This window comes from Homalodisca vitripennis, chromosome 2 (assembly GCF_021130785.1).
Source record: "Homalodisca vitripennis isolate AUS2020 chromosome 2, UT_GWSS_2.1, whole genome shotgun sequence".
NCBI lineage: Eukaryota > Metazoa > Arthropoda > Insecta > Hemiptera > Cicadellidae > Homalodisca > Homalodisca vitripennis.
Window position 1 is genome coordinate 219712270 of NC_060208.1, and position 14779 is coordinate 219727048.

The 14779-nt window shown below is 33.8% G+C and overlaps 1 protein-coding gene across 3 annotated transcripts; it reads right to left on the reverse strand.

Moving 5' to 3' along the window:
- Nucleotides 1–1060: 1060 nt before the first annotated feature.
- Nucleotides 1061–14575, reverse strand: LOC124355414 (protein sidekick-like). 3 transcript variants are annotated; one of them, XR_006921762.1, is made up of 9 exons: nucleotides 14415–14575; nucleotides 14053–14144; nucleotides 10498–10682; nucleotides 9354–9588; nucleotides 7433–7595; nucleotides 6520–6656; nucleotides 4885–5047; nucleotides 2990–3158; nucleotides 1061–1781 (listed from the first exon to the last, which is right to left on the reverse strand). XR_006921762.1 is itself a non-coding variant. In XM_046806550.1 (9 exons), the coding sequence occupies exons 1-9, from the start codon at nucleotides 14417–14419 to the stop codon at nucleotides 1720–1722; spliced, it is 1179 nt and encodes a 392-aa protein (XP_046662506.1). In that variant the 5' UTR covers nucleotides 14420–14564; the 3' UTR covers nucleotides 1061–1719. The 3 variants fall into 3 exon arrangements, 2 of the variants coding, with proteins under 2 accessions (XP_046662506.1, XP_046662507.1); XM_046806550.1 differs by having other exon boundaries at nucleotides 2990–3126; nucleotides 14415–14564; XM_046806551.1 differs by lacking the exon at nucleotides 14053–14144 and having other exon boundaries at nucleotides 2990–3126; nucleotides 14415–14549.
- Between the last annotated feature and the right edge of the window lie 204 nt (nucleotides 14576–14779).

The following is a 14779-nucleotide window of genomic DNA, read 5'->3' on the forward strand; positions in this document are numbered from 1 at the left end:
GTTGGGGATATATTATATTAAAACTTCGATAAAAACTATGTTTTTAAACATACTGTGAATTTTAGCACTTAAGGTCCATGAAATTTGTTTCCTTATTAACACAGTAGATAATCGGACAATGGAAAGATAATTGTCCGACACCAACATCGCAAAGCAAGCCATACTCTCGGAGAGTACAGTATTTGAGGTAACAAGCGAGTCCTTCAAAAAAACTTCTAAATATAAGGCACTTTAAATAGAGCAATTTTGTGGGTTGATAAAACTGTGACTATTATTCCAACAATTTGCTTAAAACGAGAGCTGGAATTAAAGAGTATTCTTTGGATCATGATTAAAACAGAAACTTTGTTGTATATTATATTGTATTTATTAAACAAAATATCTCGTACAATCCACCACAGTGCAAACTCAATTCTTATATTATATAAACCTTAAATCTATTATCTATTCATGCTGAGTATTTAGTTCAATTGTTAACTCAAATCAAAAAGAGAATTTTATTTTATACAAAGAATATAAAGTGTATATTCAATTATTTTAATTAAATTGATAAGAAAATTTCATAGGCCACGTCAATATGAAGTATATACAGAATAAAAACAGTGCCTTTACTTTAAGTTTGATTTTGAATAACAATGGTTATGACAGAAATTGCACAATATTCAGATATACCTAACTTGATAATCTAAATATTTATATAAAGATATTTATGAAGCGTTTTAGTTCATACAGATGTATAACTAACATAGTATAAAATATTAGTACATCTACAATGCAGTTTAATATATGTATAAACATATCTACCTAACAACATTATCAGCAGTATTTAACTATAATCTGTAAGCGCGATGACTTTCGACCGGGTAATCTACACAAAGAACTTTCTTGAAGTCTAAAACTGGAGCATAGCCCTTCTCGGATTGTAACTGCAAAGTAGAAGGGTATAGTTAGGTTACAATAATGGTGGCTTTCATCTGTTGCAATGAAAATAATATAACTTAAATTATATATATATATATATATATATATATATATATATATATATATATATATATATATATATATATATATGATTTAGAGCTGAAAGATTCTAAAAATGTTAATTGGACCTGAAGGCAACAAAATTGAATTTATTTTACGTACAAGAATGTGTGCCACAGTTTGAAAAATTAATTCTAGACAGTTAGGATGAGCTTGAAAGTTAATTTTCAGCATTTTACTGTATAAAATAATTCTGCTTTTATTATCTATCTGATAGAGACTCACTGATCATTCAAAATTCCTCTAATGCTTTGTGTACTGAAGACTGGATTTGACGAATTAGTGAAACTTTAACGTTTAATGCTATATAATGAACCACATCTTCGTAATCTAATTTTGCGCGGGGTTTTAATCACCAAATCTGTGATATACGATGTTTTATTGTCTAAAACACCGCAGAGTTCGAAGCAGTCGGGCAGAACCAGTTCAGGAAAGACCTGATACTGATATTAGCTCACCTGTATTTGCTATAAGCGTTGTTACCTAACATATCCTATAGGTGGATGATGGGCCGTAACTAAACTTCTGCAGAGGGAGGAATTATTTAGATTTGGTAGTGAGATGAGAATTGGAAGATATCAGTCGATAGTTATAGACATCATTCAAGTAAGATATCTAGACTGTAGAGTAAACTGCTGGAACACCTCTCTGGGGTAACGTTGAGGTAGAGTAGACATCTCATGGCGTGTGTGTGGAAATGATGCTTGGTCTGGAGACGTAGTAGTAAACTCTTTGTAGGTCTTGCAAACAAAAATAAAAGATGAAGTAAGTAAATTGAATTAGATTTAAAGTTAAAAAAATAACATAATTAACATCGTATAACAATATTTGTGTAAGGTATATTTGATAAGGTTTTTTTAATTTAAATTTTTATTGTAAAATATAATTAAAGGAAATTTTTACGGTTTAGATTGGTTTGGTTTAATCGTGAGCTTTAAAATTGTTCTAAATTTGAATTTATATGGTATTTTCTCTTCATCACATTCAATTTGTTCATTAAAGAATTATTTTTATGGTACAGCTGCTTTTAACTCTTCTGAAGGTGGTGGTGGATTTCCCTACCATTTTCATGTTTAATCGAAATATAACCTCATTTCCGGTAAGTACTCATCAATCAGTAGTCAATGACATAGGATGAGCCCCAGAGGTACTCCTTGAGGCTTTCACTTTCATACTGCATTAGGTATACAGATCACATTAACAGACGAGACACAATTACATCATCACCATCCTAAATTAACGACGAGAGGGGAACATGAAATTTGCATTAACAACACAGTGACATTCTTCCGTCCAGAAATCAGTACATCAGTTCTTTCATGGAATTTTCCAAATGTTTTTATTTCCTTTTAAATTAAACCACCTTATTGCCAAAACTTAATGCATTAGTTCTTCCATGGAATTTTCCTATTGTTTTTCATACTATCTTTTAATTTCAGCCTCCTAATGATACCATGCTGTTAAAGTTTCTTATTAAATTTGAAAGGTTACTTTAAACTCTGAAATGGTATGTATAACAAATATGCTCATTATTTAAGTTCAAATTATTAAGGAGCCGTACTATGTTATATTCAACTGCCCAGAAAAATAGAATATTTATTCACCTACATTGAAAGACTCACCCCCTAGACCTGAAATTATTCAATAAGAACTATAAATCGACGTAACCGACATAGTACTTTTTATATTGCTCACCACCCAAAGAGGAAAATCCAACTGTTCTTAAACCAAATTTTAGAACCGAATCCAGAAACCTGTCCGAATCAGGAACGGTGAGTGGACGCAGTTCCAGGTCTTTCAACTTAAAAACAGAGTCTTGTAACCATTTAATTCACTGCATGACTTACCAAACAACTAGAGTCTATGCAATTAGCTGAAAGTGTAATTTTCCAGAACTATAGCAAATGAGTCAGAAACCTTCACCATTCTTAATTTTTCTGTCACTTACCAGAGAGTACGTGCACGGGGACGGAAGCTGAGGTCAGATTGTTCAAGCGACAAGTGTAGTTTCCCGAGTGATGCCGCTGGGCGTTATGTAGCATTAGGGTAGACTCTATACTCCCATGCTCAACATTGGAAATGTAACTGATAACAGTATCCGAAATGCTTCAATAGAACTATAAACATAATATATACAAGTAGTTGTGCGTGGCTTCTCACGTAATTTTCAAAATCGAAAGGCTCAGCTCTTATCGTTTAAAACGTGTCTACTTTCGTCTATTATACTAATTTACTTGCAGTTAATGATACTTCCAGTTCCAAAATTTGAATTAACCAGGTTGTCTTTTAAACATTTTCTAGTCTGTAAAGCATTAAGTTTTGTGAGATGTAGGATAAATTATAACACAACCATACATTATGAAGAGAATTTATGAAACCAACATAATTGAATCTTTATACAAAACAAGGTATGAAACACAACCGCGTAATACGTAATAGGCTTCGCTATTATTGCATGCAAAATGCCATATTTATAGCTCATTTTTATCACTAAATGTCCTGTGGACGGGTAGAAAGACATACTTATGACAGGAAATCAATTATTACAGTTCCTAGAAATATAAAAAATTTAGTCAGCCTGCTAAATTGTTGACACTCAGTCAAATCTCGTGGATAGGCATACACCAGGAATGAATTAATTTTGTTTGTGTTGACATGAATTTTCTTGCGAAATTTCGAGGCCATTAATTAATTTGTTTTGAAATATATAGTAGAAAACAGGAACTACTGTATAGATCGGCTTGTTGTCGAGATATGCGGACAGAGGGACAAAACACAAACTGAGAGAAATGTGTTTTACAACGTCATCGAATTGCATGCTTCGCTGACGCTCAGCCACTAACTGACAGGCTCCAACTTGGATATGGAATTAGTCAGGAAAACCAGTGTAAAATTAAGTAGACACCATTCTAAGAGTTCTGTTTATGTTTCTATTTAGTATAAAATTCACAAAGTAATTTAATACAGTATATTAATGCTGCTTTACACTAATGAACTCAGCTGAGTGTCAGAAGAGACTTCATATCTGGGTTACACGGTTTAAAATAACTGAGAGACACAAAGTTACACCTGAGGTTAGTCAGGAGTTAACTCCACTAGGGAACTACAGGTGACACTTTTATCCTATTTTTAATGCCCGTTTATATATTTAATTTTTATAAAAGTACTGTTATAAAAATATAAAGGCAAACGATAAGCAAATGATTAATTTAGTAACCGGAAGTTAAAAACATATATAGTAAAATAGAATTTCTTGTTTGTTATACCATTATGAACGTTCAAACTTTAGGAACACACTCACTAGGAGAGAAATTAAAGGATGCAGCTAAATAATCTAAATCAAAATTTTAAATTCAGGATCCAAGTAAAAAAACTTTTTCTAGTATAATCTTCTAGTTTCCATAAATTATTTCTTAAAATAATTAAAAACTACTATTTTGATTAGTGGATGAAAGAATTCTATACAAATAATGTAATTGCAAACTTTTGAAGTTTGACTTTAACAAGTTCTCCTCAATCACAATAAATAGTGGAAAAATTTATTTACTAACATGGTTATATTTTTATCACATATTTTACAAATAGAGGAGATCGTGATTTGAAAACTGTGAACGAGAATTAACTTATTTAACCATCAAAACAGTACTTTTGATACGCCTCAAGGCATTGAACTGGCTGACAAATACGTCTTAAAAGCATTATTCTACTTGTGTGCTATGGAAAATGTGTGAGGGACATGATCATTGATCAACGAGAATTTTAATACGAAAATCAACAATGCCTACCATGATCTCCAAGAACATTCAACAATCTGTAATTAGGCTACAGAACAAGTGCTCGTACCTGACACCTTCCAGTATGGGCACTTCCCCCCTCCACCAAGTGATGTTCTCTCGCGGTGTCTCCACTTGGGAGGCGAGGCATGTCAGTTCCACCGCACTCCCCACCATATAGTAGCGTTCTGTCACCACGCGGTTCCTCTGGTCTTTGATAATAACTTCTGGCGCTGAAAAAGAAAAATTCTTCATAGTATAATATGTTCGACACGTAATATGTGTCTCATATAATATTATATACATATAATAATCCGTATGGTCGACATGTTGTTCAGTGTTTCGTCAAATAAAATACTTTTTACTAATTTGGATACATCTTCGTATTGCATTCTTTATCTGAATCATCTATTAACATTCAACCTTAAGGTTTTATGACAGTTAAACTGTAAAATGGTTAGTGACCATACATGTTATAATGTTTTATGTTAAATATAAAAATAGAGTTGCTATTATTGACATTTTCTGTTACATAAATATTATAAGTCGTATCCAAATTTTAAATTTCGCTGGAGTATCGATAAAATTGATTTTACCAAACAATGTGACATTTTTAAATCAGGATAATAATTGTATTTACAAAACATTTTTTAATTTACAACTTAAACATCATATATCATGACATTCTCCTACTTTAATATGGACTACTAGTGAATAACACATAATTAATGAGTTATAATTCACTATTGGTTCCTATTAAATACAAATATTTTCAATGTTCCAACCATCTTTATATCTTTAGAATTAATTGTAAATAATTAAACATATAAAACTCGTCATTTAGTATAAAAACTAGTCAAATTTTGTGAAGAATAGCCAAAATAATATAGTAAATAACGAACTGGGTCCTTTTCCAAAATCACCGTTACTTTATTAGATATATCTAAATATCAGTTTTATTTACTATACATACATAGAAATACTGTCTGGTGATAGGATAATATCTCCTTATGTTTTTATTTAGTAAAATACTGTTTATATTTATATTTCAACCACTTTTATTCAGTTATGCGGGTCTGATGATGTGTATCTTGGGCACGAATGGCCTCATAGATATAAAAATTATTTAATCAGAGTGTTGCACACGAGGGTGGAGTATATACCCATTATTATAGCAGTTTTCACGGTTGGTTATTCTCACTATTGTCACACTTACAGTTCAGTATGTTCACGAAGACGGAGGCTGAAGTCAGGTTGTTCACGCTACAGGTATAATCTTGATAGTCATGCTTCTGACCGTGATGCACACCAGGTTAGAATCTATACCCATTATTATATCAGTTTTCACGGCCGGTTATTCTCACTATTGTCACACTTACTGTTCAGTATGTTCACGAAGACGGAGGCTGAAGCCAGGTTGTTCACTCTACAGGTATAATCTTGATAGTCATGCTTCTGACCGTGATGCGCACCAGGTTAGAATCTATACCTATTATTATATCAGTTTTCACGGTCGGTTATTCTCACTATTGTCACACTTACTGTTCAGTATGTTCACGAAGACGGAGGCTGAAGCCAGGTTGTTCACTCTACAGTTGTAATCTTGATAGCCATGCTTCTGACCGTGATGCACACCAGGTTAGAATCTATACCCATTATTATATCAGTTTTCACGGCCGGTTATTCTCACTATTGTCACACTTACTGTTCAGTATGTTCACGAAGACGGAGGCTGAAGCCAGGTTGTCCACGCTACAGGTGTAATTTCCCGAGTCAAGCGGCTGGGCGTGATGCAACACTAGGGTGGACTCTATAGTACGAGACCCACTTTCGGACTTGTATCTGGTAACATTATGCACAAAACTATTATAAATATACATTCCCAATTGTAACATTCCTAGTGATAAACACCTTAATATTATAAAAAAAATATTTGTTAGGGAAGTTCCATGTTTTACAAATCACTATCAGATATTAAATGAAACCTGTCTACCAAGTTAAGCTTCGTGGACTTGTCTGCTCAGAGTCAAACAATGGGATAGACAACCACATGATTTGCATTACCTCACATGTCCCTAAAATTTGAATCACTTAGGTAAACTTTGGCATTCCGACTACATAAACTAAATAAGAATTAACTAAAGAAAAAGAAAAAAAATTATATTTTAAATCTTGAAGTTGTAGGCCCCTGTTTATATTTTTATAATCTATTCTGTTGTTGCTCTTCCTCACTTCCAGATCTTTTGCGATGTCTTCATAAAAATCTAAATGCAGATCACGGTCATATAATAAGCAGCATTTTTTAACACATTATTTTCATAATAACATACTTGACTCTTATTGCCTTTATATTTCATTGTCATCTCTTTACTGTCATATGATCCAAGGTTAAGGAGTTTTTTGTGCCTCATAATATTTGATATACTAATTGACTGTATTTAAAGTAGAACATTTATTTAAGTAATGTTATGTTTAAGTATGATAAAACAAACAAGAGTCATTCTTAGAAATACAATAATGTTTGAATTCACGAAATAAATAATAAAATGTGATTATCAACTATCCTTAGCTTATAGAACTTAAATTTCATTGATAAAGTTCTACAATAAATGTTGTACCTGACACCTTCTTGTACGAGTAGCCCCTCCTTCCACCATGTGATATTCTCATCTGACAAGTCTAGGTGCGATGCCACACATGTAAACTCCACATTACTCCCCGCTTTGTACTCACATTCTGACACCATTTGGCTGTTCTTGTCTTTGATTATTACTTCTGGATCTAAGGAAGATAAAACTTCCGTTAGTTAACAAACAAACCACAGAATGCTTAGTACTTTGATAAATAAACAAGGACACTAATCCGTTCAGCTATTTCAAATTCAAGCTTCAATACATGAATTGTTGTAGAAGTATTTGTAAATATTTTTTCTAAATACAGTTCTTCACAAAGCTTCTTCTGTAGAGGGTTCTTAGTGAACCGTTTAACAAAATTACGTATATGATTACAAATAAGAGTGCATTGAAATTACAGGTTGGAGAAGTGAGCAAAGCAGTAGTACATGAAGGCGAGTGATATACGAACCAGGCCTACCTGTTATAGTTTACGTAACTATGACTGTTATGTTGAACATCAGGGTTATACAGTTACGTGTATCAAATAGTCTCAAATTGAAATTCAAAATTCAAAATATCTGAAAATTCGGTGATCGATGCGATGATTAGAAATGATCAAAATGAAATGGTCGAAAATTATGGAAGAGGTAATATTTCACGGTACGCATCGATATGCACAGTTATGACTATTATTTATATATTTATGATGTTATGTGACCGATAAACAAGAAGAAAACACTTCCTTGACTTGGAGACTTGTACAGGCGAGATCCTTCGGAATATAAACTCCTGAAAGATGGCCAATACCTAAATTAACTGTTTTGTAATCCATAATATTAGCTAGTAGATAAAAGTTTGATGTATATTCAAAGAAAGAATATGACGCAGTTTTTCAAATTTACTAGTAATATATATATTTATATCATATATAGTACATATATATATATACAAGGTGTTTGAAAAGTCTGGGTACGGCTTAATATTTTACAAACCATAGCAGATAACATATATAAACTTTCACAGTGTCATATAGCTATGTAAACTATTTTTCCTTTCTATTACCATGACATACCAACCATGGGGGGACGGCCCACAGAGGGAAACATGGAAATCTTAAATTAAAGTATGGGTCCAATGATACCTTATTTTAAATAGCTCGCTTAGTAGAGTTGAATGCTACAAACCGCATCTCAAAAGGTTTATCCAATCAGTAATGGCGGGTTGTTTTAGTTACACATTGTGAAGTACATTATGCGCTGCCATTTCTGACTGGATCGTCGTATTCTAATGCGGTAGGCAGCGTTTCACTCTACTAACAGGTGTGTTTTTCACTGACTTATTTTAATTAGCAAATTATGTCATACCCAGACTTTTGAAACACCTTGTGTGTGTGTGTGTATATATGATATAGATATTCACAAATACTGTCACTCTATTATAAAAATTATTTTCAATTCCTGATTATGATTGTTAAGTACGTAAGAAACTATTTTTGAAAAGAATTTCATGATTTGAGCGTTTGAAAACCTAAGAAAAAGTAAGAAACAAATGTAATATATTTATAACTCTTTATTTGAAGTTTATTTTTGACGATGGAAGGATTTTGAAAGAAACAGGATTTCTCCGGACATTTCACATCGTTAAGTAAATTTACCTGCAGAAGAGACCAGATTGCAGATATCTAAACGTATTGTTACCAATTTTTTTCACTTAACAATGGTAAAAGTCCGGAAAAAATTTTGTAAAACTATTACTGTAAATAAGTGTTTTATATTTATTTCAGATATAAAATTTTAGTAAAAATATGGATAAATTAACCTTTGTATTTGCTTAAACTGTTTGGTAGACAACCAGTTAGTTGTTTGTTTTTAGTATAATTCTAATAATTATTAGACCTAATTTAATTAGAATTCTATATACTGACCCAGTACTTTTAGAAAGACCTGCATGACTTTCTTTGGGGTGCTGGGTGCTTCAGTAGTGGACACTTGACATTCGTAGAGGCCTTGGTCTCTGCGCTTGATGTAGGAGATCATCAGGCGGAAATTCCACGGATCTTGGAAGCTCAAGGAAATTCTCCTGTCGTTGCTAACCGAGAACTTTCCGAATGTCAGTAAGGACGGGTAGGCAGATTTTGGATTCTTGTACACCCAGGCCACCTGCAAGGATCATAAAACAATATTTCATATACATATTTAGTAAGTAGTTTACATATATATGAAAATAAAACCAACCAGAACGCCAAGGCACACAATGTTATTAAATTAAATTATGTTCTAAAATTTCATTTTTATGGAAATATTAATATTATTATCATAACTGTACCTGATTACGCTTAGGCCGTGTTCTAATGAAAGTAGCAATGTAGTTTCTTTTTTTTAAATTATGTTAAATCTAAAACTAAAACATTATATAAATACTGATAGTGGTTACATGTTGGAGATTTTTACTGTTGACTTTATCTACCCATCGGTTAATATCTATTTAATGAGGTCTAATAATATTGCATCAGCCACATACTGATACTGACACCGTGTTACCGTGTTATTTCATTATTATTCAGTTAGGAGAAAATTATTCACTCGTGGTTTAATCTGAATTATTCTCGCGGCTTGTGAAACATGTCTTGTTCCTTTGTTTGCAGTTTGTTTTTGACGATGGAAGGACTGTAAAGGAAACTGAATTTTTCCGGAAATTTGCCATCGTTAAGTGATATAAAAAATCGGTAACACAACTTTTTAAGATCTGAAACCTGATCTATTCTTCAGGTACATAACTTAACTAACACATAATTGCGAACTGGCTTAAAATAAACAAATCATACCTAGCGTTGTAAGGATCACAACCAACATGTTTTGTGTCTACTTCACTAACTCTTAAACATGAACTTTATAAAAAAACTAAACACAACACTTGTTATTAAAACTTAACTACTCTTATCATACTAATCTTAACTAAAGATTACACATTTAAGTTTGCCTAACAACAGTCAATATTCCAGTTATTTTTTCGTGTACCCAAAGTGATGGCTCCAGTTCATTGTTTCATATTTTTAAACTATTACTTACATTGTCTTCTAGTTCCATGTCTATCTCGCAGTGAAGGATCCCGGGAGTGCCCGCTAAATACATGGTGTTGACAGGCTGATCGCCATTCTTGAAGGCAGAATCACTGGATAAGATGGGTTCGGGTGAAAGGAATTCTGGACTTGTCTCCTCCGATGAGTCTGCATATAGCGGAGTAGTGACATCCTCTGTGAAACCCAAAGGAAATATCGCTGTGTTGAACTTACTCTTTTTTTAAGTACTTATAGACTATACATTAAGTCTATTATATGAGTAGGGTAACTTATGGTATATGGAGTGAACGAGATAAGAGAGCTCACAAAAGAAAAAAATTATTTCAAACACAGACTGCATGATGGTGATGTTTCGGCTGCTAGAACGTTGTACTGTAAGGCACGAAATAAATTGAACTGCGCCATCAGAAGAGCAAAACGAAATTACTTTCACGACAAGCTTAATTGTAAGGACTCTAAATCATTCTGGGGTGTTTTACGGTCCGGTGGAGTGCTGGAAAATGACCGTAATAGTGACGATATAAGATTCTCAGCTGATGACCTCAACAGGTACTTTGCAGGCATGGGTGGTGGAAAGCAGGATTAGCCTCGAGAAACTGAATTTCTACAGAAACAATGTTTGTGAGGATCTAGCGCATGGTTTCAATTTTGTGCCAGTTACTGAGGTGAGATCAAATGCATAATGAATAACATTACGTCAGTGGCTGTGGGGTATGATGGAATATCTATCAGGCTAGTGAAAGCCCATGAGCCCATATTGCTTGGGAGCTATTACGCATTTGGTTAACCTGTCCCTTGCTTCTGGGTATTTTCCATCATGATGGAAGCAAAGTCTTGTCACGCCATACCCAAAATAAAGAATCCAAGTGTGATTTCCCAATTTAGGCCGATATCGATCCTTCCGGCCATGTCAAAAATCCTTGAGAAGGTGGTGGTGTGAATCAGTTGACAGCTTTCATTGAGGCTGAAAATATTCTTCCTGTACATCAGTCTGGTTTTAGGAAGTCTTTCAGCACTACCTCCGCCTTGATAAACATTATGGATGAGCTGCATGTAGCGAAAGATAAAGGTTTTGGAAGTATTTTGGCGACGCTTGATTTTCTCTGAAGCGTTCGACTCAGTGAATTATGAACTGTTTCTTGCCAAATTAAATTTCTATAGGTTTAATGAAATCGCTATAAAATGGTTTGGCTCATATTTGAGCGGACGGAGTTCAGAGGTGACGAAGGTAAAAGAAAACTGCTCTTCCTCGCTGTCGAAGGATACAGGGGTTCCTCAAGGGTCATGTTTAGGGCCTGTTATGTTCATTTTATATACTGCTGATCTTGAACTTGCATTGTCCTCGTGTTCACTCTACTACTCCTATGCGGATGACTCTCAGATGCTTCTAACATATCCCCCTCCAGGTGTCCATGAAGCGGTGCAGTGTTTCAATGCTGATCTGCGTAGGGTTAAAGAGTGGGTCGGAGGGACATGGCCTAAAGTTGAATGCAGATAAGTGTTCTGTGGTGCATTTTTGCTCACCATCCATTAAAGAGACCATAAACAGGAGTATTCTCTCTGTTTCTGTTGAGGGTATTTGTTTGGAAGATCATGTTTTATGTTAAAGTCCTGGGAGTTATAATTGACAATCAGCTAAACTTTCTTAAACATGTTGAATTGATTTATCAACGTGCAATGTGTAAATTGAGAGTTTTGAATAGATACAGAGCGTTAATTCCAATGCTTTCAAAGCTGCATATTGTAAATTCTCTGGTATTTCCATCAATATATTACGCCCTTCCAGTGTTTGGTAGCTGCTTTAACTCAAGAGGCAAATGTCATCCTTTGCACGGATACAGAACAGTGCGCTGAGGTTTGTTTTATAATCTAAAAAAATTTGACCACATCTCACCTTATCGCAAAAGAGCAAATTTACACTCTGTTTCAAGATATTTGTAGGCTCCAAACTGTGGACATTGGTGCATAAGGTTTTGGAAACTGGTGAAACCCTCTTACCTGAGACGGAAACTAGTGGCGCGAGCGACTCTAAGAGAACGGCACAACTCGACAGGACGACAAGACTGCAACTGGCCGCGTGTGCGGTTGGAGGCTACAAAAAGGTCCTTTCTCGTACTTTGGACCCCAGGAGTACAATGCCTTACCACCAGTTATAAAGACTTTGTCTGTTAAAACTTTCAAAAAGGAAGTTAAAACTGTATATGTACACTTAATGATGTATTGTTGTTTAAGTATGAATTTTCTATGTAAATTACCAGCACGCAATATTTGTGTGTCACAGTTTTAAATTACGAATTGTACTGGTTATGATTAGTTTGACGTGAGTCGATTTGTAAAACAGATTGTAAACCGAAATCTGCTCAAGAATAAAGGCCTTATTTATTTATTTATTTATGGATAGGAGTGGTGAAACATGAAACACCTAAAGGACAAATTCATTACTTTGAACAACTATTAGTGGTTAAAATTCAGTTTCCCAGTTTATTCCTTTACAAAATACAAGTACGAGTGTTAAAAATAAAACAAATAATAACCAAACATTCCTATTGAATTGAAAGACCAAATATGATAGCCTGAAAGGTTGCTCATATGCCACCCACAAATTACGAAAGGTTCCATGCAATAAAAATTACCAGTTTCATCATTTCTTTAGGTGACTTTTAATATAGTCCCCAGTTTGATGCATGGCCTGTGTCATAATAGCATAGTAATACTTTCAGTTAGTTGGTTGTGTCTGAAAAGTGTTATTGCCGTCTTTCGATGAGTAACTCGACAATTTAATAATACTTTACGATATTTGTGGTATTTTCAAAATGTCGTTTACAACGTTTTATTAACTATTTTTATATTTCAACCAATGGCCTATTTAAGGAAACAATTAGTTTTCTATGCAAATTAAAATTATATTAGTAAATACATTAGTGACAGATATATAACTGAATCCAATATATGGCATGTAAATCCTTGCCTACCTCGTTAAATATATTAAGAGACAGAAACTAACTAGAATAATACAACCAGAATATAACGCCCATACCTATACATCAACTTTCAATGTACCGTTGCTCTTTCGCTAACGTATTCTGAAGTTGGAGATCAATGGTACTGTTGACAACTTCAGTATTTTATCTCCACGCAGAATTTAGTAAAATTATTTTAGGCCATGTCTATAAACTTACAGTTCCGCTTAACTGATTATATTTTATTAATTGTATAAAATAATTTTAAAAGTTTCATTAAAAACTTTATTTTAACTTGAATAGTTTTAATGATCTAAAATTTATTTCATGCATTTATAATACATTTAAATGGAACATTTTCTATAGCCAATGTTCTAAGTAAGTTCTTAAAAATACACACACACACACACACACACACACACACACACACACACACATATATATATGTATGAATTTAAATTACCACTAGTGTTGCATATATACATAGATTTATCCACTCAAAAAACTACAACACGCACAAATGTATATAAAGGAAGAGCAGAGAGAAAGAGAATGAGTGAAATAAATAATGAGCTAACACTGACCAGCGGCCACCAAGCAGATCATGATAAGCCACAATGAGGCCACTATCTTGCATGACGTCATCAGGCCCAACCCGTGCCATCTATCGTATCTCCTGAAGCAAGCAGGTAATAAGCAGATTACGTACTGAACAATAAGAAAGTCTTGAGTAAAACATTATTTTATTTCATATAAGAAGTGTTCCTATGAACACACAGTAGTATTTTAAATTTGAATTTGAATTATCTCAATAGGCTACTGGGACAGCTCAATATTATTTTAACCATTCCAAGTACAGTAACTAAGAATATCATGTTGTTAGTGTACATGAAAAAGGATTTCAACACGAGTTGAGTAGACCACATTTCTATGCACAGTAACTTACCTCATGTTCAAGTCCCAAGCAGTAGTGGGTAACACACGGTGTTGTATACAATGTCACTAGCTATGAGGCAGTCCGGACCAAAACTACAGCATTAGTGTAAGTGGCTCAAGTGGATCATGACCTCTAAATAATCTTTGCCACGTCGACCTCGCATGCCAACACGGTGATGTATACAATGCCACTTGCTTTGGGGAAGCACTGACCATAACTACAGCATTAATGTAAGTGGCTCAAGTGGATCATGACCTATAAATAATCTTTGTCACGTCGACCTCGCATGCCAACACAGTGATGTATACACTGCAATAACAAAATTTGAATGTTTACAGATAAACTCCTTAAAATTCGCTTCCTTCAAATTACCA